Genomic DNA, 25,820 nt, shown 5'->3' on the forward strand with positions numbered 1-25,820 from the left:
ATCAATCTATCCATCTTTTTATCAATCTTTTTATCCATCTATCTATCTATCTACTTTACATATATCTCAATTTAAGTATCTATCTATCTATGTATGTACCTCGGTAGCTTTAGTATAGCCAGTAACTCCAGCTTTATCCGGCTGAAATCCCAGGCAGGAGAACACGACATCGTGCTCGGCTAACTTTGAGCTGAAACTCTGAAAAGTTATACATACCAGAGAGGGAGGGGATATTGAGCTGTTTATAACACTAGTCCCCAAAGTTTTAATATATCATTTTCTTATTCCTTGGCTTAACAATTTTGGGGACTTTTATTTAAATTTTGATTTGTGTTTAATAAGTTGAGTGTCCAAACGTTTCAACCACTAACTGTAATCATAATTCGAAACGAAAACCAGTTACTTTTTCATTTAATTCATGTTATAGGTCAGTTATACATAATTGAATTCAGACAAAACTTTGCATCGAAAATTATATCACCCTCCCAAGATTAATATATGCCCACCCATAAAAAAAAAAAATATTTTTCGTTTTTTTTTTAAATCGAAAATAAAATAGGTACCTAGGTATTAGGTAGATTGTTGAATTCAACCCACCCGTCAAGTGCCACTAGAGGCCTCTGCTGGCGTAACCGCTAGTATTTAAATAATGAATTACCTCTTTATCAAAAATATTGATAGATTCGATGGTAAGTTTATCATCCTTGACAGTCAACTTATCAGGATTTCTAACTAGGGCGGTAACATTGTGCCCTGCTTCTAGGGCTTGCTTAACTACATGTAGACCTAGATAGAATATATTTACAAATAGATTTGCTAACACCAGGCAGATGGATTTCTAACTAGGGCAGTAACATTGTGCCCTGCTTGCTTTAATACATGTAGACCTAGAAAGAATATATTTATAAATAGATTAGCAAACATATTGATAGATTTCTAACTAGGGCGGTAACATTATGCCCTGCTTTTAGGGCTTGCTTAACTACATGTAGACATAGATAGAATATATTTATAATAGATTAGCTCATAGGCGTCCAAGGGGGGGGGGGGGGTAATGGGGCGATTACCCCCCCCCCAAACGAATTTGGGGGTGCCGTAGGCACCCCCAACATGTTTTTCATTTTACCCCCCCCCATTTAAAATTTACCCCTACCCTGGGGGTGTTTACCCCCCCAAACAATTTTGGGGGGGTAAATACTCCCCCCAAAATAGAAAATCTGTAACAAAAAAAATTTTTGCGCGCTTCGCGCGCATTTTTAATAGTAAATTTTTGATAAAATTTAAATTACCCCCCCGAAAAATTTTACCCCGGGGATAAATTTTGGGGGGGGGGGGTAAACAAATTTTACCCCTGCCAACAGATTTCAGGGGGGGTAATTACCCCCCCCAAGCAAATTTTACCCCCGGGGTAAAAATTTTGGGGGGGGGTAAAAAAATTTGCGGCGCGCTTCGCGCGCCATTTTACCCACCCTACAACCGAATTACCCCCCCTTAAAAAAATTTTAACCCCCCCAAAATAAAAAGCTTGGACGCCCCTGGATTAGCTAACATACAGATGGATTCGTAACTCGGGCGGTAACATTGTGCCCTGCTTCTAGGGCTTGCTTTATTACATGTAGACCTAGATAAAGATATATTTAATATTTATAAATAGATTAGCAAACATAGAGATAAATTCGTAACTAGGGCAGTAAAATTGTGCCCTGCTTCTAGGACTTTCTTAACTACATGTAGACCTAGATAAATATATTTATAAAAAGATTAGCTAACATACTGATAGATTTCTAACTAGGGCAGAAACATTGTGCCCTGCTTCTAGGGCTTGCTTAACTACATGTAGATCTAGATAAATATATTTATAAATAGATTAGCAATCATACAGATGGATTTCTAACTAGGGCGGTAACATTTGTGCCCTGCTTCTAGGGCTTGCTTTACTACATGTAGACCTAGATAAAGATATATTTATAAATAGATTAGCAAACATACAGATAGATTTCTAACTAGGGCGGTAACATTGTGCCCTGCTTCTAGGGCTTGCTTAACTATATGTAGACCTAGATAAAGATATATTTATAAATATATTAGCTAACATACAGATATATTTCTAACTAGGGCAGTATCATTTATGCCCTGCTTCTAGGGCTTGCTTAATGATGTGTATACCTATATAGATAGATTATCTAACATACAGATGGATTTCTAACTAGGGCAGTATCATTTATGCCCTGCTTCTAGGGCTTGCTTAACTACATGTATACCTATATAGATAGATTATCTAACATACAGATGGATTTCTAACTAGGGCGGTAACATTGTGCCCTGCTTCTAGGGCTTGCTTAACTACATGTAGACCTAGATAAATATATTTGTAAATAGATTAGGTAGCTAACATACAGATATATTTCTAACTAGGGCAGTAAAATTGTGCCCTGCTTCTAGGGCATGCCTGATTATATTCTCTTTGGGGGTGGAGTCGACCTCCCCCAAAAAGTTATAAAACATTTAATGACCTTTAATGTGAAAGAGAATCATATAAGTCAATCGTCCAGCGAGATCTTTATATACAGACATAAATTTACAGGCATCCTTTAAGTTTCCATACGGACAAGGCTACAAATATATATATGAATAGAGAAGCTACTCTTCAATAGTAAATACCTGTTTGTCCTGTAGCGCCGAAAACTGCAAACTTCATTTTTTTTGTCTGAAAAATCATTGAAAAATAACAACTCGCAAAATTCATATGAGATCTTTAAAAGTATCAAAATACTTTATGAAAGTATAAATTATAGTTTTGAATAACAAATATTAGAACAAGAGGACTTGACCAATATATATATAGTGAAATGGTTTCAAGGTGACTGTTTAGCCATCATGATAGTATAATATATTTTAACCCAATATAAGTTGAAAATTAACAAATTTTGTTGTTTATTATTACTTTAGGTTAGGTTAGGGATATGGGCAGCCCTGCAGGGGTTATGCTTAAGGGGAAATAAACTAGCTAGCCCATCCATCATTATTTGAATTCATTTGAAAAATATGGAGGTGGGGTTTCTTTAATTAACATGTTTCTTTCTTGTTCTACATTTGTTTTTCATAATACTTGACCCTATCATAACAAATAAAAAAATAACAAAGTAATCACACTTTTCCAAAATTAAGGTTATACGTTTGTTGAGGTGGTGGTTGTCCTGCGTTACCTCCTGTTGAGCTTGACTCTTTATTCCTATTTGAAATTAAGTTCATACATTTAATATCAATAAGCTGTAGTATGCACTTGGGTATTACTGAAACCTAAGGGATAAGACAATGGACATAAATTTATGTAAAATACGTCTCCAATGATTACAAACAATATTACCATTTCTGTAGATTAAGGTATTTGTCACAAAGTTAGGATATTATTCGTTTGGCTCCAACCAAAAGATAAAAGTGGTTAAAAAACTTTGGGTACCAGTGTAGTTTACAGTCCAATGCCCCCTTAAAAACTTATTTTTGGCCCCTGTGGAGCCTGGCCCTATCCCTACAGGTGTAAAACCCTTCACTTTACCTATCCTAACACTAATTAAGCATTGAAAAAACGTTTTTTTTATTTCTCAAACAGTTGTGTGCGCGTATAAAAATCTTCGATTTTTTAAAATCAATTAATTTAATAAAAAAAAATCTTCCAATAGTTTTGAAAAAAATCTGGGAGTTTCTCGAAAGGTTTTTGAATCATTTTCATACAACTATTAAAAGTGAACGAAAATGGGTGTACTAAAAACAATTTGCTGTGAACGAGCGTTTTGCTGTATCCCATTGAGATACGCAACAGCACTGCTTAGCTTCATCAACTTGGTGGCTGGAGTTGCTATCATTGTATTCTTTGCTCTCATCAATGGATGGCAGTTCTTCTCTGAATACATCAATTTATTTCTCTGTCGACGATTAAACGGTGATGATTTTGATTGTGGCATTGATGACGATACTAGATTATATGCCAACCCAGAACAACAAGAGCCTTTGAATACGTTACGAGCTTGGATTGGACTTAGCCTTGGCATAATTTGTTTCATTGTCGGCTTTCTGGCCATCTTTGGCAACAAAGAACGAGTTCCTTGCCTGCTGTACATCTACATATTTGGTGCCATCTTGATCCTGGTTACTGGCTGTGCAATGGAAATTGCCGTTCTTGTTAGGCTAAAACCTGCAAAACGCGTGATAGTGGAAGCTTCTTTGGCAATGGTCGCCGCTGCGTTGGTCATTGGATATTCTTGTCTGGTTGTTGGACTTAGATGTCGTGAAATGAGACACAGAGATTGCAAGTGATAATTTGGAATTTTTAAACTTTTGTATTAACATTTTCGTAAAATAAAAATTTAATAAATTGATTGTGTCGTATTGATTTTTGAAATGTAAGCATTTATTTCTAAATTAATAATAATTACTATAATATAGAGTAGTAATGTTTTTTTGTCTGAAGCTTAATAAGTTTTAGAATGTAATTCTTTATTCCTAAAGCCATGGTAATAAAAACCAGGAAGGGAGGGGTTGAGCTGTTTGTAACACTAGCCCTCAAAGTTTTATAATAACGTTTTCTCATTCGTTAACTTTGAGGACTGTTTTTGAATTTGATTGTTTGGTTCATTACGTTTAGTGTCCAAACGTTTCATTCACTAATCGCAATCTACAGAAGGAGAATATTTATGTGTATTATCATTGGAGGTGTACATCAATTTATCGGCCATTGTCTTATTTCTTAAGATACCTGAACCAAAACACACATCCAGCTACTTAAATATTAAATACTAGCGGCTACGCCCCTAGAGGCCTCTAGTGGCACTTTAAATGTTTTTGTTCGTTAAAGTTAATTTTTTATGTACGATACCACCTTATTTGACGTTGAAGTCTCCCCTACATTTTTTAAAATTTCGATTTTTTTGTCATTTCTCTTGGGAGGGTGGTGGTACCCTCCCCCAAAATAGTTATAAACCTTCCCGGGACTTATGAGAAGCTACCCTGTTAAGGAGAACCCGATCGGTTCAGCGGTTAGCGAGATCCTTCGGTACAGACACACAGACACACACACAGATACACACACAGACATCCTGTTACTTTAGTATAAGGATAGATAGATAGATAAAAATAGTATGAACAAAATTCCTGTGTTGTGGAAATGTTGGCATTAGTTTAGGATCACAGGGCAAAGGAGGTTCCTAAAAAACAAGAATAGTTTTGAAATGAAAAAATGATGAGTGTCTTTTCGTCTACAGCATACAAACCCACAGATTTATGTTCAAATCTTTTTTAAATGTACCTATTTATCTTTATATACTTATTTCATTTTCCGCTATGAAATAATTCTTATCAAATAAATAAGTTGATAAGGTATGTTTAGTTTTTATTAAATCTGAATTAAGCCTAAAAGAAATTCAATCCAACCTGAAAGTAAGATGATTGAAGGCACTCAGTGGCTGTAGCCCTCTTGTTAGGATCATACATGAACAGGAAGTTTAGGAGTCTCAACCCCGCAGGGCTTAACCACGGAAATTTCTGCTTTATATTGTTGTACGGCTGCTGTTTCAAATCGAAATCCTAAAAAACAAAGACATCTAGTGTCTAATTGTAGTAATGAACTATCAAAATATAAAATAACAGGATGTCTGACTATCTGTTTTTATTTGTAAAGCGAATGAACTCGCTTACCGCTGAATCGATATGGTTCTCTTTTACTGTGAAGCTTCTTATAGGTTCAGGGAATGTGTGTAACTATTCCTTTCAAAACCTTCCCCCTCCCTCTCCCCCCAAACATGACTTTTCTTTTTTGGTTTGAAACCAAAGTGGTGGGACAAATTTACCCTCTTTCCCTTTATCAAGTGCCTTTGAAACTTCTAGGAGCCTAACCGCTGGTAGTAGTTACTTTACTATAAAAATATAATTTCAGTATTGCTAAGAGGGGGGGGGGTAGATATACCACACTTTTCTGGGATCTTGCTGGGTCAAGTATCAACTGTTGGGAATATCAAAGGATGACTCCATGCAAAATTTGAGCCGGATCCGGCCAAAACCGGCCGTGAATTTTATGAAAAACCGATTTTTCCGGTTTTTAGGGGGTATCTGTAAATCGATTCAGCTGGAGCAAAACCGGTTAGAGGTACAAAAATTTTTACTTCACATGAAATTTAGCCAATGCAATTGCCTACAAAATTGTACTTCATCATAAACTTGATTGGACAACTCTTTCCCCTCCTAAATGTCCATTAAAACCTCGGAAACGGCAAAAATCGCCAAAAATCACGCCTTCGGCGGCAAATAACGGCTAAACGGTCAGCCGGAGGCGAATGAAACATAAATAAAGAAATGTCTGCCTCAAAAAGTTGTTCAACATCACAGAGATGCTTGAAGTCTCTAAAACGACTCCTTCCCCTCCTTTAAGGGGAAAAACTGAAAAAACGTTATTTTCAAAAGTATGCCAACTTCATGGGTGTGGGGGGCACTGAACCCGTCACCCCAGGGTCACCAAATATAAAGTCTAGGCGGCCCACAATGCTGAATTTTCACCAAGTGAAAGTCTTGTGTCATTATCTCTTATGAGAAAAAAGTTATTAATTAATTAAAATTTCAAATTGTGATTTTTTGATGGATTTCTTAGATGAAATGACAGGCTGGTCAATTTTTAGGCCATTTTTTGCTGTTTTCGGCCCGCCACGCCCAAACGGTTTGAGATAATCTCACGGGACCTTTTGCCCGACCTAAGCCTGGTTATTTGTAAGGTCTAAGAAAAAAAAATCCCGGATTGGATGAAGCACGACGTCGCTGCGTGCCGTCAAAAATCGCTGGTCGGCTCATTTTGCCCCCTCAAACCCTCACCTCGTGCCTTTTTTCTGTGTAAAGATTATAATTATAATCTTTTGCGTAAGTCTGTTTTTTTTCCTAGACCTCACAAATAACCAGACTTAGGTTGGGCAAAAGGTCCCGTGAGATTATCTCAAACCGTTTGGGTGTGACGGCCCAAAAACCGCAAAAAATGGCCTAAAAATTGACCGGCTTGTCATTTCATCAAAGAAATCCATCAAAAAATCACAATTTGAAATTTTAATTAATTAATAACTTTTTTCTCATAAGAGATAATGACACAAGACTTTCACTTGGTGAAAATTCAGCATTGTGGGCCGCCTAGACTTTATATTTGGTGACCCTGGGGTGACGGGTTCAGTGCCCCCCACACCCATGAAGTGGGCATACTTTTGAAAATCAGGTTTTTTCAGTTTTTCCCCTTAAAGGAGGGGAAGGAGTCGTTTTAGAGACTTCAAGCATCTCTGTGATGTTGAACAACTTTTTGAGGCAGACATTTCTTTATTTATGTTTCATTCGCCTCCGGCTGACCGTTTAGCCGTTATTTGCCGCCGAAGGCGTGATTTTTGGCGATTTTTGCCGTTTCCGAGGTTTTAATGGACATTTAGGAGGGGAAAGAGTTGTCCAATCAAGTTGATGATCAAGTACATTTTTGTAGGCAATTGCATTGGCTAAATTTCATGTGAAGTAAAATTTTTTTTACCTCTAACCGGTTTTGCTCCAGCTGAATCGATTTACAGATACCCCCTAAAAACCGGAAAAAACCGGTTTTTCATAAAATTCACGGCCGGTTTTGGCCGGATCCGGCTCAAATTTTGCATGGAGTCATTCTTCGATATTCCTAACAGTTAATACTTGACCCAGCAAGATCCCAGAAAAGTGTGGTATATCTAGGGGGGGGGGGGGAGTTTGTACACTTATAGGAAATGAAATTCAGTATCAAAGTTTGGGAGGGCCGTGTGGGCTTGTTTTTAAAGTTATCAACCTAATTCTTTTTGTAGACTCTCTGTTATGATTGGATATACACGTATTTCTTTGAAAATTGAATTTCGGCACTTTCCTTCTAGGGGCTTGTGGAGCAAAAGACCCCCCAAAACACTAAAAATATGAGTTCTGACCTTATTTTTAAAGATATCAACCTGATTTTTTCTTATAATACTTTTTTAACATAACCTAATCAACGAACCATTACAGATTTCATTTTGGGACTTTCCTTCTAGGGGCTTGTGGAGCAAAAGACCCCCCAAACACACTAAAAATATGAGTTCTGACCTTATTTTTAAAGATAGCAACCTGAATTTTTTTTATAATACATTTTTAACATAACTTAATCAAAGAACCATTACAGATTTCATCTTGGGACTTTCCTTCTAGGGGCTTGTGGAGCAAAAGACCCCCAAAAACACTAAAAATATGAGTTCTGTGCTTATTTTTAAAGATATCAACCTGATTTTTTAGATATAATACTATTTTAACATAACCGAATTAACAAACCATTACAGATTTCATTTTTGGAATTTCCTTCTAGGGGCTTGTGGAGCAAAAGACCCCCCAAAACACTAAAAATATGAGTTCTGACCTTATTTTTAAAGATATCAACCTGATTTTTTAAAATACTTTTTTAACATAACCGAATCAAGAAACTTTTACAGATTTCATTTTCGGATTTCCTTCTAGGGTCTAGTGGAGCAAAAGACCCCCAAAACACTAAAAATATGAGTTCTGTGCTTATTTTTAAAGATATCAACCTGATTTTTTTAGGAACACTTTTTTAACATAACCGAACTTGGTAACTTTTACAGATTTCATTTTGGGACTTTTCTTCTAGAAGCTAGTGGGGCAAAAGTCCCAAAATGAAATCTGTAATAGTTTCTTAGTTCGGTTATGTTAAAAAAGTATTATTTTTAAAAAATCAGGTTGATATCTTTAAAAATAAGCACAAAACTCATATTTTTAGTGTTTTTGGGGTCTTTTGCTCCACAAGCCCCTAGAAGGAAAGTCCCAAAATGAAATTTGTAATAGTTCATAGATTTAGAAATAAGCTCAGAACTTCTATTTTTAGTGTTTTTTTGGGGTCTTTTGCTCCACTAGCCCTAGAAGGAAAGTCCCAAATTGAAATCTGTAATGTTTCGTAGATTCGGTTTTGTTAAAATAGTATTATTAAGAAAAAATCAGGTTGATATATTTAAAAATAAGCTCAGAACTCATATTTTTAGTGTTTTGGGGGTCTTTTGCTCCACTAGCCCCAAGAAGGAAAGTCCTAAAATGAAATCTGTAATGGTTCCTTAATTCGGTTGTGTTAATTTTTTTTTTTTATAGATCAGGTTGACATCTTTAAAAATAAGCTCTAAACTCATATTTTTATTGTTTTTGGGGTCTTTTGCTCCACTAGCCCCTATAAGGAAAGTCCCAAAATGAATTCCGTAATGGTTTCTTAGTTCGGTTATGTTAAAAAATTAGTATTTTTAAAAAATCAGGTTGATATCTTTAAAAATAAGCATAGAACTCATATTTTTAGTGTTTTGGGGGACTTGCTCCACAAGCCCCTAGAAGGAAAGTCCCAAAATGAAATCCGTAATGGTTTCTTAGTTCAGTTATGTTAAAATAGTATTATTTTTTAAAAATCAGGTTGATATCTATAAAAATAAGCACAGAACTCATATTTTTATTGTTTTTGGGGGTCTTTTGCTCCACAAGCCCCTAGAAGGAAAGTCCCAAAATTAAATTTGTAATAGTTTGTAGATTCGGTCATGTTAAATTAGTATTTTTATAAAAAAAAATCAGGTTGACATCTTTAAAAATAAGCTCAGAACTCATATTTTTAGTGTTTTGGGGGGTCTTGCTCCACAAGCCCCTAGAAGGAAAGTCCCAAAATGAAATACGTAATGGTTTCTTAGTTCGGTTATGTTAAAATAGTATTATTCTTAAAAAATCAGGGTGATATCTTTAAAAATAAGCACAGAACTCATATTTTTAGTGTTTTTGGGGGTCTTTTGCTCCACAAGGCCCTAGATGGAAAGTCCCAAAATGAAATCTGTAATGGTTTGTTGATTCGGTTATGTTAAAAAAGTATTATAAAAAAAAATCAGGTTGATATCTTTAAAAATAAGGTCAGAACTCATATTTTTAGTGTTTTAGGGGGTCTTTTGCTCCACAAACCCCTAGAAGGAAATTCCCAAAATGAAATCTGTAATGGTTCGTTGATTCGGTTATGTTAAAAAAGTATTATAAAAAAAATCAGGTTGATATCTCTAAAAATAAGGTCAGAACTCATATTTTTAGTGTTTTGGGGGGTCTTTTGCTCCACAGGCCCCTAGAAGGTAAGTCCCAAAATGAAATCTGTAATGGTTAGTTGATTCGGTTATGTTAAAAAAGTATTATAAAAAAATCAGGTTGATATCTTTAAAAATAAAGTCAGAACTCATATTTTTAGTGTGTTTGGGGGGTCTTTTGCTCCACAAGCCCCTAGAAGGAAAAAGCCGAAATTCAATTTTCAAAGAAATACGTGTATATCCAGTCATATAAGAGAGCCTACAAAAAGAATTAGGTTGATAACTTTAAAAACAAGCCCACACGGCCCTCCCAAACTTTGATGCTGCTATATATTTCATTTCCTATAAGTGTACAAACTCCCCCCCCCCCCCTTAATATCCGGTGGATTAGAGCTTGTTCTCAGCCATACTGAAAAATTATGTATATCATCGTATTATATATAACTTTCTACGAATATAAAAATGTACAAGCATAAGATTAAAGCAATTTTTTAGCCCGAGCCTTTGGCATCTCGGAGGTAAAAAAAAGGTTTAAATCTTTTAAGTTTAGTTATATTTGTACATTTTAATATCCGCGCAAAGCTGTTTTTAATACGATTAATAACTCTTACCTGAACAGCTGGCAAGGAAGAAAATTCTGGCCAAATATGATCGTTGGGAGTACCCAATAGGTCAACTATTAACTGCAACTGGTGGATTTCTGATTTACCCTGAAATATATTTCTGTAAAAGGGGGATGTGGAAAATAACCATTTGGGCAGGGGGGGGGGGGTTTACTCGAGAACCCTTAGAGCTAGAGGGAGCTAATTTTGGATATAAGCTTCTATGGGGCCAAAGTTACTTTTAAAATTATCGTCGACCCCCCACCCCCACCCCCCAAATTTTTTTTTTTTGGGGGGGGCAGGTGGATTATACTATAGGAAGTTTCTCATAAACGACTTGAGATAAATGGAGCAAACCTTGGGATACAAGTTTTGTAGGCCTATATTTGATTTTAGAATTATCGTTGACCACCCACCCACCCCAAAACCCCTAATTTAGGGGGGGGGGTGCAGGTGAATTATACTATAGGGTGTTTCTCATAAACGACTTGAGATAAATGGAGCAAACCTTAGGATACAAGTTTTGTAGGCCTATATTTGATTTTAGAATTATTGTTGACCACCCACCGACCCCAAAACCCCTAATTTGGGGGGGGGGGAGGGGGCGGGTGAATTATACTATAGGGTGTTTCTCATAAACGACTTGAGATAAATGGAGCAAACCTTAGGATTCAAGTTTTGTAGGCCTATATTTGATTTTATAATTATCGTTGACCACCCACTCACCCCCAAACCCCTAATTTGGGGGGGGGGGGCGGGTGGATTATACTATAGGGTGTTTCTCATAAACGACTTGCAGCAATTTTATTTTGGGTGCTACTCCCTTAGTTTTAGAGATAATTGGATGAAATCTTTTTGGCAGGGTCACTAATTACCCCAACTATTGGTATCTTTAAAAAAAAAACGGCTGCGAGACCGCCGTTTACCGCCGCCACCAAAATAATTTTTTTTATTGCATTTCTCACCGAATTAGGCAATTTGGAATCATTTGAGACCATGTTATTTTTTTCAAAAATTTTTCGCCTTACAAGCAACCCTGCGGGGGATTTAGTCATTTTTTTCAAATTCTTGAAAAAAATAACATGGTCTCAAATAATTCCAAATTGCCTAATTTGGCGAGAAATGCAATAAAAAATTTTTTTTTGGTGGCTGCGGTAAACGGCGGCGGGGGGCGGGAGCGGCGGTCCCGCCGCCGTTTTTTTATAAGATACCAAAAGTTGGGGTAATTAGTGACCCAGCCCAAAAGATTTCATCCAATTATCTCTAAAACTAAGGGAGTAGCACCCAAAATAAAATTGCTGGTATGTCGTGTGATAAGTCACCACATAGGGTGTTTCTCATAAACGACTTGCAGCAATTTTATTTTGGGTGCTACTCCCTTAGTTTTAAAGATAATTGGATGAAATCTTTTGGGCTGGGTCACTAATTACCCCAACTATTGGTATCTTTAAAAAAAACGGCTGCGAGACCGCTGCTCCCGCCGCCGTTTACCGCCGCCACCAAAAAAAAAATTTTTATTGCATTTCTCGCCGAATTAGGCAATTTGGAATCATTTGAGACCATGTTATTTTTTCAAACATTTTTCGCCTTACAAGCAACCCTGCGGGGGATTTAGTCATTTTTTTCAAATTCTCGAAAAAAATAACATGGTCTCAAATGATTCCAAATTGCCTAATTCGGCGAGAAATGCAATAAAAAATTTTTTTTTGGTAGCGGCTGTAAACGGCGGCGGGAGCGGCGGTCCCGCCACCGTTTCTTTTAAAAGATACCAATAGTTGGGGTAATTAGTGACCCAGCCCAAAAGATTTCATCCAATTATCTCTAAAACTAAGGGAGTAGCACCCAAAATAAAATTCGAAACAAAATTGTAAGTAAAGGGGGGGGGGGGGGGAGAAATGTGGTGACTCGTCACACGACATACCAGCAATTTTATTTTGGGTGCTACTCCCTTAGTTTTAGAGATAATTGGATGAAATCTTTTGGGCTGGGTCACAAATTACCCCAACTATTGGTATCTTTAAAAAAAAACGGCGGCAGGACCGCCGCTCCCGCCGCCGGTCGCCGTTTACTGCCGCAACCAAAAAAAAATTTTTTATTGCTTTTCTCGCCGAATTAGGCAATTTGGAATCATTTGAGACCATGTTATTTTTTTCAAAAATTTTTCGCCTTACAAGCAACCCAAAGAAGATAAAGTATAGAATAGAATCCAGGTAGAAGATTCTGCCTGGCTAGCCTGAAGTAAAATTGGTACTTTTGAAAGACCAAAACGGCTACAAGGCTGTTAGTTAATAACATGGTTTCAGTAATTATTCAGAAAAAATATTCAAAATAAATTTCTTTTCCAATGATTTACTAAAAGCCATGTAGCCAAGAATCCAGCTTCCTCTTCCCTATTCACAATGAATTAAAAATGAATTTAATGTGCATATTAAGCCTTAAAAAAATTATTATGTAAGAAAATTTACAAAAAAATATTGGTCTCAGTATTTATATTATAAAACTAGGTTGCGCTCTTATGTTTCTTATATTAGATGTTGATACAAATTAAACTTTTCTAGTTTTGTCCAACTAGTCATTGTGATTTGTACTTTATCATTATTGTTTTTACTGCACAAGTCAAAGATTCCTTCAAATTTCCCAGAAATATTTAGGGTTTTCATTTCTATTCCTCCTTATTCTATGAAGCAACCCTTCAGGGGATTTAGTCATTTTTTTCAAATTCTCGAAAAAAAAATGGTCTCAAATGATTCCAAATTGCCTAATTCGGCAAGAAATGCAATAAAAATTTTTTTTTGGTGGCGGCTGTAAACGGCGGCGGGAGCAGCGGTCCCGCTGCCGTTTTTTTTAAAAGATACCAGTAGTTGGGGTAATTAGTGACCCAGCCCAAAAGATTTCATCCAATTATCTCTAAAACTAAGGGAGTAGCACCCAAAATAAAATTCGAAACAAAATTGTAAGTAAAGGGGGGGGGGGTGGAAATGTGGTGACTCGTCACACGACATACCAGCAATTTTATTTTGGGTGCTACTCCCTTAGTTTTAGAGATAATTGGATGAAACCTTTTGGGCTGGGTCACAAATTACCCCAACTATTGGTATCTTTAAAAAAAAACGGCGGCAGGACCGCCGCTCCCGCCGCCCGTCGCCGTTTACTGCCGCAACCAAAAAAAAATTTTTTATTGCTTTTCTCGCCGAATTAGGCAATTTGAAATCATTTGAGACCATGTTATTTTTTTCAAAAATTTTTCGCCTTACAAGCAACCCTTCAGGGGATTTAGTCATTTTTTTCAAATTCTCGAAAAAAAAATGGTCTCAAATGATTCCAAATTGCCTAATTCGGCAAGAAATGCAATAAAAAATTTTTTTTTGGTGGCGGCTGTAAACGGCGGCGGGAGCGGCGGTCCCGCTGCCGTTTTTTTTTTAAAGATACCAGTAGTTGGGGTAATTAGTGACCCAGCCCAAAAGATTTCATCCAATTATCTCTAAAACTAAGGGAGTAGCACCCAAAATAAAAGTCGAAACAAAATTGTAAGTAAAGGGGGGGGGGGGGGAATGTGGTGACTCATAACACGACATACCAGCAATTTTATTTTGGGTGCTACTCCCTTAGTTTTAGAGATAATTGGATGAAATCTTTTAGGCTGGGTCACTAATTACCCCAACTATTGGTATCTTTAAAAAAAAACGGCTGCGAGACCGCCGCTCCCGCCGCCCGCCGCCGTTTACCGCCGCCACCAAAAAATTTAGGCAATTTGGAATCATTTGAGACCATGTTATTTTTTTCAAGAATTTGAAAAAAATGACTAAATCCCCCGCAGGGTTGCTTGTAAGGCGAAAAATTTTTGAAAAAAATAACATTCCAAATTGCCTAATTTGGCGAGAAATGCAATAAAAAAAAAAATTTTTGGTGGCGGCGGTAAATGGCGGCGGGAGCGGCGGTCTCGCAGCCGTTTTTTTTAAAAGATACCAATAGTTGGGGTAATTAGTGACCCAGCCCAAAAGATTTCATCCAATTATCTCTAAAACTAAGGGAGTAGCACCCAAAATAAAATTGCTGCAAGTCGTTTATGAGAAACACCCTATAGTATAATCCACCCGCCCCCCCCCCCCAAATTAGGGGTTTGGGGGTGAGTGGGTGGTCAACGATAATTATAAAATCAAATGTAGGCCTACAAAACTTGTATCCTAAGGTTTGCTCCATTTATCTCAAGTCGTTTATGAGAAACACCCTATAGTATAATTCACCCGCCCCCCCCAAATTAGGGGTTTTGGGGTGGGTGGGTGGTCAACGATAATTCTAAAATCAAATATAGGCCTACAAAACTTGTATCCTAAGGTTTGCTCCATTTATCTCAAGTCGTTTATGAGAAACACCCTATAGTATAATTCACCCGCCCCCCCAAATTAGGGGTTTTGGGGTGGGTGGGTGGTCAACGATAATTCTAAAATCAAATATAGGCCTACAAAACTTGTATCCAAAGGTTTGCTCCATTTATCTCAAGTCGTTTATAAGAAACATCCTATAGTATAATCCACCCGCCCCCCCCAAAAAAAAAAAAAAAAATTGGGGGGGGGGGGGGTGGGGGTTGACGATAATTTTAAAAGTAACTTTGGCCCCATAGAAGCTTATATCCAAAATTAGCTCCCTCTAGCTCTAAGGGTTCTCGAGTAAACCCCCCCCCCCCCTGCCCAAATGGTTATTTTCCACATCCCCCTTTTCAAACTATTTTAATTTAAGGAAAAATAAATAATTTTCGAAATTAAATAGGAAAAGAAATATTAAATTATTAAAAGTTTAATAAGCATCAATGCGGTCTTTTAGTAAATCTTGATTGGTTGGTTCAAACTAGAAGTGTCCAAACTTTTCAACCAAAAAACTTAGAGATATGCATCAATTTATATTAATAAAATGTTTTGTTACGTTAAAAATATCATGAAATAACTAATATAAACAATATTTTTCTGTTATTGTATATTGCATTACTAACTTAATTGAAACAAAATATTCTTTCTTATCACCATCTTATCTTTTTAATTGGATAATAATAGTTGAGTAATCGTTTTGTGTCTTTTGTATTTTTTACAAAAAAGTGGATATTTTACAGAATTTTTGTAGATGACAATTTTAAAAAGGAGCTTGGTCTTTTAAACAAAACAATATTTTTAGTTATAATTGGCGAAATTTTTTTTACTAGGTTAGGCTATTTATTTATGCAAGGTTAGGTTAGCTTACATAATATTGGGTAGAGTAGCTCCGAAGGGATAGGGCGTCTTAGGTTAGAGCCTCCCGCAAGGGTTTTGCATGCATAGGGGAAAAGACTCCTCCTCCCTTATTTCAAATTAGAGATCGGAGGGGATTCTATGCTCGCTATGCACTTTGACGAAAAGCACCAAAACATTTTTTTAAAACCTTCAAAAGCTTGGCATTAGCTAAAAAACATTTGTACCTGTAATAAAGGTTTATGAGCTAACAACTCTCCGAGTATACACCCAGCACTCCACATGTCTATGGCAGTGGTTTGGGTCTTGGCATTCAGCAGCAACTCTGGGGCTCTGTACCACAGGGTTACAACCCGCGGGGTCATAGGTTTCAATGGTAGGCCATAATATCTAACATAAATGAGCTTTTAGATTACATAATTAAAATGTCTAAAAATATAGGACTATATGAAACTCTGCCCACAGGGCGTGGACCCTGTCCCGATTTTTCATTCGGTCTTTGAATTTAGCTAAATGCGCTGGCAAAATTAATCAAATCCAAGTCCATACAAAAGAACAGAAAGTAATTTGCAATCAGACGAAAAGGGTCTCCATCCATTCTGCCAGGTAGTTTGATTATATATCTAAACTTAAACATTTATTAAGAATCCATTGTTGATTACAGACAGAGTAGTGAAAGCTAAGCTTTATAAAACCAACGATGCGTGTTAAGATATGGATATATGATATAAAAGGATATAACGACAAATTTGAAAATTTGTCGTCAATTTGGGTTGCTAAAGTGGATCTCATTTATTGGTAAGTTCGTTAATCTAGTAGAAGGGGAGGTGACGTGGTAAAGGAGGTGGATGGGGGGTAATTGTTATTTTAGCCAGCTGCGAGTATTACTTTATCAGAGAACATGACAAACTGATACAACATCCAAGTAATAATATATCAATTGTCATGTTTTACCTTGCTAGTCCGAAGTCAGCAATCTTTAGGCTTCCTTGACCAGTGAGCAGCAGGTTCGAAACTTTCAAATCTCTATGGACAATAAAGTTTGAGTGGAGGTAGGCCAATCCTTGGAATACTTGCCGCATTATACACTTCACCTGAATACAAAACCTTGATCAAGTAAAGAATGGTACTAGGGATCAAGTGAAGAATATTATAATAAATGTTTTTTTAGCGTTTAATTAAGGAGACTAGCAAATGCTATATCATGGTAGAAATATAATTCATATAAATTGATCAAGTAAACTAAAGTATTAAACTAAATGGATCAAGTTAAGAATAGCACTAATATCAGGGAGGGAAGGGACATTGGTGGACTGTTTATCACACTAGTCCCAAAAGTTTTATAACTAAGTTTCTTATTCGTTGTCTTAACAACAACTTTGGGGACTTTTACGTATGGGGTTATTTTACGTATCATCATTGTTGATGTATATTATTTTATCGGTCATTGTCTTATCCCTTTAGATCCCTGACTAATAAAAATGTGGATCAAGTGTAGAATAGTAACCGTGATTCAGAGAATGGATTTTGCTGCATGTTATCAAACCAGTGCAAAAAGATAAGTGTATTATAGTAACAACAAATATGGATCAAGTGAAGAATACAACAAACACATTTATGGATCAAGTATATAACAGTACCTGTGATTCAGAGAATGGATTCTGCATGTTATCAAGCAGACTGGCTAGATCATGTTCACAATAATACGGATAAAAATAGTTACCTAAAGTGTATTAAAGTAACAGCCTAAATGGATCAAGTGTAGAATAATACCTGTGATTCAGAGAATGGATTCTGCATGTTATCAAGCAGACTGGCAAGATCATGTTCACAATAATACATGACAAGGAAAATTGATTCCAAACTTCGCCCCACTGCAATCTCTTGCACTCTGAGTAAAAATTTGATTATTTTAAATGTTATATTTTTTATATTATTCGCAACAAAACAAATTAACTTTAAAAAACCATATTAAAGAATTTAAATTAAAACGAAATTTTGATTATGGGGGAAATGCCCTTTAAAACTAATAAAAAGATATTTTCTCTTATCATTATAGTTTAAGTGCCGACTAATTTTGGATGTTGATTTCCTTTTGAATTTACAAAAATGTGAATAAGCCAATTACAGAGTAACTTCGCTACGTACACAGCTATAAAATAGGAAGAAAGGAGACAATAAGCTATTTATTACAAAAGTTTTATGATAACGTTTTCTTATTCGTTTGGTCAAGAACTTTGGGAACTTTCATTGCATTTTGATTAGTTGGTTCATCTAGTTGAGTGTCTTGATGTTTCAACCACTAATTGTAACTTACAGAAGGAATAAGTTTGTGTATAGGGGATGTACATCAATTTATCGTCAATTGTCCTATCCCTTTATATCCCTGGCTATAAACCGTACCTGACAATATTTTCATGATCACAGTTGAGTAGAATAGAAATTTCTCTTAAACCAGACACGGGTATACCATCCTTTTCTCTTTCCATTCTGAATGAGAATAGTTATTTCTCGCATTCTTGGTAGGTCTATTTTCCCTAAATCGAAAAGTAACGGCTGGCGGCTCAGCCATTTAGCCGTTTTTTGCATTTTTTTAAGGGCAAATTCATCATTAATTACGCAGGAATCAACTTTTTAAAACATATTTTTGGTTTAATTCATTTTAAATGATAGCAATAACCATTTTTAAATTTCTAGTAGTACAGCTACCGGCTAGAACCGCTTGATAAGGTTTTTGAGCGACAAAAAGTATTATGTGGAGATAGGTTTCGTGACTAATTTGCCTTAAGATATCAAAAAAAATAGCAAAACGGCTGAGCCGCCAGCTGTTAGCCGTTACTTTCCCAACTTTTTGTTCGATTTAGGGAAAATAGACCTACCAAGGATTATTCATGCAAAATTTCAGGTCGAAATTCAAATTCTAAGTGCCATTTAATCATTGATTACGAGATGGTTGCATTACCCCCCCCCCCCCCCACCCCCACCCCCTTAGTAAAATACCAGCTACTTAGTGAAATGAAATGAAATGAAATGAAATATTTATTTTATGACACATAGTAAAATAGGCATACATATATACATGACATAAATAATCACAAACAAGCAGTAAAATTGATCATGATTAATTAATTACAGTATAATAACAAGGTTAATAATATCCACATAAGACAAAAAAGTTAATATACGTGTCAAAGGACTAAATAATCTCTCTCGAGGTGATATTAGATAGCCTTTGCAAATATCATAGAAAAATAAGCTAAAAGGTAGTGTGAATCTTTTTATTAAAACGAGAAAGTAAACATTTTATAAGGGTATATTACAGGGATATGAATAGAGAAAGGATTTGCAGACGGAAATGGTAGGATGATTGTGTGAGTGTGTGTGAGTTCATATTAATGATTAAAATACTTATAATTAAGTAAAGAATTGAGAATTGATTAATCTAAGGCTTGTAAAACAGACAACATAGAGGTTTTACATTCTTAGGTGGCAAGAACGACAAAGTAGTCTATTACATGTTATATCTATTCTTGAGAGAATACATTTTTTAAGCTGCTTCTTAAATTGATTTAGGTTTAAGGCATTTTTTATATTGTCACGGTCATTAAAACTATTCCATGTATTAGGTAGAGAACAAAGAGGAAGCCTCTCTACTAAGTTGATTCTGGAAAAAGGAACAGTGAGATTATTATTGTTCCTCAAATTATAGTTACCATTTAATTCCCCCCTTCTTGGCCACATATTATTAAAAGACCTGGGCAACAAGTTATTTATGTACTCATAAATAAATTTTAATTTAAAATAAAGTGATAAAGATTCAAAGGGTAAAATATTGAGCTCTTTAAATAAAGGTCGAGAATGACTGTAATAAGTTGCTTGCTTAATACATCTTACAGCCATTTTTTGTTTTGTTATGATACCAGTAAGATTTGAATGTGATGCACACGAATAAATAAGGATTCCATAAACCAAATGACAATGAAAAATAGAGAAATACAGAGCCTTGAGGGCCTTTTCAGTAAGTAGACTTTGGCATTTTCGTAGACAAAATAATGATTTAGAGAGTTTTTTGTTCAACTCATTTATATGAACTTTGAAATTCAAGGCTGGGTCCAGAAAAATACCTAAAAATTTTATAGCTGGAATATCACTTTCATGGTTGACAAAGTCAATTCTATGTCTAAGTAAAGGGTTAGGGTAAAGGGTATTTGGTTCATTATCATCAAAATAGAGATTGATTTCATTCCAAGGAATAAGAGAGGGGGTAGGATAAAATATAGTGAATTTTGTTTTGTTGGGATGTAATGACATTTGATTAGCCCTAAACCACTGGGAAATATTTTTGAGTTCTGCATTAACAAATTCAACAAGCTCATTCAGGTTTTTACCAGATGCTAATATAGTGGTGTCATCACAGAAGAGAAGGACTTTTAAAAGTGTTGTTTTAGGCAAGTCATTAAAAAATATAAGAAACAAAATAGGACCTAATATGCTACCTTGGGGCACTCCACTATCTATCTCTAATGGATCAGAATCAAAAAGGCCAAATTTAACAAATTGATTTCTACCTGTTAAATATGATTCAAACCAATTGAGCATATTGCCATGGATGCCAAATTTACGTAACTTCATCAGAAGAGTATTTTTGGGAACACAGTCAAAGGCTTTACGAATGTCACAAAAGATTCCAATTGTATACTCCTTGTTATTCATAGCTTTACTAACGTGATTAAGTAGGTGAATCATGGGATGAAATGTTGAGTTATTTGGCTGGAATCCAAATTGTAGTTCATCAATAAGATTATTTTCAGAAAGATATGCTTGCAAGTTAATAGCAATAAACTTTTCTAGAATTTTTGAAAATATAAGAAGTAGAGAAATTGGCCTGTAATCATTAAGATTAAAAGGGTCTCCGCCCTTTTTGAAGACAGCAGTTACTTTTGCAATTTTAAATTGGTCAGGTACCGAACCAAGTTCAATTGATTTATTGAAAATATGGCATAAAGGATCTAATATATAATGGACAACTTTTTTTAATAAGAATGATGAGATTCCAAGGTTGTCACAAGATTTTTTTATCTCAAAGTTATTAACAATTTCGGTTATATTTGCAGGTGTGATTGGGGGAATATTAAAAAGATTGCCAGATTCTTCAAGATAAGAATCAGGTGGTCTGTCAGTAGGTGGTATAGTCTGTCGAATATTAAGAGCAATACTAGAGAAATGCCTATTAAATGCCTGTCCTATGTTCTTTTCACCAAGAATGTCATTACCTTCAACAATAATTTTATCAGTTGTAAATTTTCTTTTTGAGTTCAAACCAGCTGCATCTTTAATAATTTGCCAACTCTTTTTAAGATTGTTTTGGTTGGAGACAAGAAGATTACTGTAATATAACTTTTTTGCAGTTTTTAAAACTTTGTTATAAATATTTTTATATTTAGTATACAATTCCTTATTCTCAGTTGTTGGAACTTTTGCTAATCTAGATTGTAATTCAAATTTCTTATTCCTAGACCTTAATATACCGTTGGTCATCCATTTTTGAATGAAGTGGTAATTTTTATTAAATCTGATTTCTTTAACAGGAAAGTTTTTCTCAAAAGAAGATTGAAATAAGTTTTGGAAAATAGCATAGCTTTCTGTAGGGTTATTTTTTTCAAAGACTTCATTAAAAGACAAATTACTTAAGTCATCTTTAAAGCTTTCAGTATTATTGTCAGAAAAGACTCTGGTGGAAATTACTTTTGGGCTTGGCTTGTGTTTATTAGTGCTAATAAAATGAAAAGTTGAAAAGTGATCACTCAAATAAGTGGTTATTATTCCAGCAACCATTTGATCCTTAATATCATTTGTCCATATGTGGTCAATAAGTGTAGCTGTATTATTATGGGCTGACACTCTAGTAGGATTAGAGATCAGCTGCAAGAAGCCAGCGCTGCAGAGCATGCTGACGAAATCAGCTGTATAGTTATGTACATTGTAAGATAATAAATCTAGATTAAAATCTCCACAGAGAATAGCTTTACATTTTCTCTCATTAATAGAATCTAAAATACCTTGAAAATGTTCCAAAAAAAGCTCAATTTGCATATTAGGTGTGAGATTGTTTACACCAGTGCTAGGAGATCTGTAAAAATTACCAATAACAAGTTTTTTCTTGTTGTTAAATTCTAATTCAATAAATAAGCTTTCAATAATTTTTTCATGAAAAATGGAGTACTCATTTAGAACAGAGAAATTTAAAGATTTGTTAATATAATATGCTACCCCTCCACCAACGAAAGTTGATCTTGTTTTAAATACAATCGGATGATACAAAGATATTTCAAAAATGGATGGAATGACAATGGAGTAACATTCTTGTATACAAATGATGTCAAAAATAACCCCTTTTTCTTTCCAAAAATAAATTAAATCAGAAAGGCTAGAAAATTTAGCATTTATGGATTGTAAATTTATACTTAAAATAGAAATGTTTTTAGAGTTATTAAATTTTTCACAAAATTGATCAGGAGAATAATATGAACTATCTAAGTCAATTTCTTTATAAATATCAAAATCTTCGTTGTCATCATATAACAATCTATGAAAATTGTTGTTACTTAAATTGTCTGTTCCAAGCCCATGGAATGTTTCATTCATTTATATTAGATCTAATAGTAGGAGAGAATAATAATCCCACACACACCCATACGTGGTAAAGTATACAGGTAAAATGAAGGGGGAAAGAGTAATCAAAAGGGAAAAGGGGCGGGAGAAGGAGGGAGGAAGGAAATAATATATACATGTGAGAAAAAAAAGGGTTGAATTTATCATTTACGGCTAAGAAATTATAGAAGTTTAGGGTGTCCGACAATTTTTTTAAATAAGTGATAAGGTTAAGTTATTAAATCAGATTTACTTTAATTGAAGAATGTAGAGGAATTAAATTGTTACATGAAAAAAAAGTAAAATTAAAAACTACATGAGGTAGAATTTTAAGATTAAAATGAAATTAATTCTTTCTATGAATCAGCATTAAAATGAGAACGAGCAAGATCATTATCATTTGGCAATAAACCTGTAGTTTTCACAACTTCACCTTTAGGAGCTCCATTAATCACATCTTGCCAGCCCTGATTTTCATTTAGAGAATTGATGCTGGCAGCTCCAGGACAATCTGAAGACTTCTGACTCCCATGGGCTCCACGACCTTTCCCAGCAGGCTGACCACCACGTCCACCAGGCTTCCCCCCACGTCCACCAGGCTGCCCCCCACGTCCAACAGGCTGCCCCCCACGTCCACCAGGCTGCCCCCCACGTCCACCAGGCTGCCCCCCACGTCCACCAATCTGACTGCCACGCCCTCCAGATTCTCTACCTTCTCTGCCTGGACCTTTTGATCTCAATTGGCGATTGTTAGAGGGAAGATCTGCTCGGCTTTTTCTACTAGCTGCTGGATCATGAAGTGCAGCTACAGCATTATCAACAACAGCTGATGGCTCAATCCTTATATCATCTACAAAAAATACCTCAGAGTGCTCAGCTTCAGTAGTGCCATCTCTAGAGGCTGCCTGTCCTTTGCTATCAGCCAGGGAGAACCTAATGTTACCATCAAAAGCCCAAGCAGCCTTGACTCTAGCGTCTTCTTTCAAAGCTAAGAGATACTTGTGATTTCTAGCAGTTAGGTCAGGATAGGCAGAGTAATATTTTACCCCCATAGTGGCCTCAGCAGCAGTTGGATTCGGCATATATTGCCTCTTATATCTAAGGAAAAGATTTCTCATATACCTGGAAACAAATCTTATAATTATGGTTCTAGGTTGATTATTCTGTTTCCTACCAACAAAGTGACCATTTGAGAGAAGGTCAAAGCATTTGGGAACGCAGTCAAGCTTTTCAGGCCCCCATTTAGTGTTCACATCAAGGACTTCAGGCTTAGGGGTAAGCTTTCTCAACACAGGTTCTATGACAGCATTATAAGCTGTTGTCATACAAGCTTCATCAGCTCCAGCTTTTTTGACTAGATCAGAAGGCACAGATAGCCCATGTATCCTGACTGCCCAATTTCTTGCATACTGTTCGTTGCTATTGCAATATAGCTCTAGCTTAGAAACATTAGGTGGAGTTTTTTTTTCACTATCTTTAGCTTGGCATATAAGTTCAATGAGTTTTTCTGCTGTCACATTATGCTCAGTGAGAATCTTTGATAAATTCTCAATATTTTTATCACTTTGAATTTCACTGTTATTAGTCGCCATTTTAAAAATAGAAAATTGTTGGACACCCTAACACCAATAATTTCTATTTATAAGTCATACAGGATATGTAGAAATATACGTCCGGTCAGTTCAGCGGTCAACTATCAACTGATCTTAGGGAATAGAAAATCAGACGGTAAATCGATACCTTCAATTATGATAAACTAAGTTATCCTTTCTGTAAGTAAAAATTATTTGTGGAAAAGTTTAACCCCTGCAAATTTAAACAAACCACCTAATATTTTTTTAAACTATGGGTAACGATTTGATTTTCAGTCCTATATTCTCTCGAGTCTCTTTCCCCTCAGTTACTCAATAGTTAAAATTAGTTAGATAGGTATGTTTTTTTTATCTTAAAAAAAACTTTCTGGTCGAATAATAACACTTGCCTATAAATTTTTGGATTACCTTAATTTTTTCAAAGCAACAATTTCACCAGATTTTGTGTCTCTTGCTCTATAAACAATTCCATACGTTCCTTCTCCAATCCTATTATATAAAACATGAAATTTTTTGTATGTCAAATAAAATCTCGCTAACAACTGAACTAATTTAAGGTCTTATTATAAAGGAAGCTTTACAATCATAGCTCCAGAAATTGTTTAAGTTTAAATTAAAGTCTTAGGGTGGTATAAAGAATACTTATTTATCGTATCGTAGAGTTTTACGCAAATATTAAAACTGGTTTTAATTTGAGATTTTTATTTCATTTTTCGTGGAAAAAATTCTATGATACGAAAAATAATTTTTCAGTACAGCCAAGAACCTTTTTTAATCCAGCGGATATTAACCGGATTCATAACGATACTTGAAAACAATTTACCTACCTATTTAATTTTTCAAAATCTGTGACATATCTGCAGCGGCCAAACTGGTCACTCTCTGGAATATCCAGAGGTCTGCCTGTTCGTAAATCCATCATTAAACACTTCTTGTTCTCTAAATAAAGTATGTTCAGTTCAGACAAATTCAAAAAATTTAAAAATAAAACAAAACTAGGAAGTTTTCATAAAAAAAACTGATGCTTTTTTTGGAATAAAAAAGATTACTGTTCTTTCGTGTACTGTACAGACATTGGTAAAAAAACCTATAGAATGGCAAGACATCTAAAAATATTAAACATAGAACAAAAAAGGCCAGATACAAAAAAAAAATCGTTATACAGACACACATACATCCTAATACTTTGGCAGACGGACATCCTATTAAAGTGTATAACGATTGGAAATTCTTTCTGATACGTTCAGCCGGAAATAATTAAATCCAATAAAAATGAAACAGTTATTCAAAAATTCGTTATTTTAGCCAGCCAGAAGTATTACTTCACTTTTAGAATACAAGAAAATCTAGTGCAACAACTAAATAAATATATATCAATCAGTACATTTATAAATGAACCTACCTTGTAGAGAAGTATTGAGTCCCCCACCGGACACAAACTTGCTGCCCCCTCCTCCATCTCCCATTTTAGATAAATATTATTATATTTTTAAATCTAGAAAATTTTCAAGTCAATTAAAAAGTACACAACAATTCTCAAAAGGGTTTCTTATTTCTATGGGAATAGGATAGATAAAGATTTCTTAATGAGAAACATATTATTAAAAGTTACCCAGGAATATAGGGATAAGACAATGGCCTATT

General features: G+C 35.3%; 1 protein-coding gene across 1 annotated transcript; it reads right to left on the reverse strand.

Annotated features, from left to right (window-relative positions):
• Positions 1–658: 658 nt before the first annotated feature.
• On the reverse strand, positions 659–25,691 carry Cdc2rk (cyclin-dependent kinase 10). The gene is made up of 12 exons (XM_080154651.1): positions 25,579–25,691; positions 25,004–25,115; positions 24,585–24,665; positions 18,337–18,423; positions 17,707–17,824; positions 16,888–17,027; positions 16,161–16,323; positions 10,724–10,822; positions 5,428–5,580; positions 5,145–5,201; positions 2,662–3,228; positions 659–786 (listed from the first exon to the last, which is right to left on the reverse strand). The coding sequence occupies exons 1-11, from the start codon at positions 25,640–25,642 to the stop codon at positions 3,148–3,150; spliced, it is 1,155 nt and encodes a 384-aa protein (XP_080010777.1). The 5' UTR covers positions 25,643–25,691; the 3' UTR covers positions 659–786; positions 2,662–3,147.
• Between the last annotated feature and the right edge of the window lie 129 nt (positions 25,692–25,820).

Source organism: Acartia tonsa, chromosome 3 (assembly GCF_053477335.1).
Source record: "Acartia tonsa isolate MP-2025a chromosome 3, ASM5347733v1, whole genome shotgun sequence".
Taxonomy (NCBI): Eukaryota; Metazoa; Arthropoda; class Copepoda; order Calanoida; family Acartiidae; genus Acartia; species Acartia tonsa.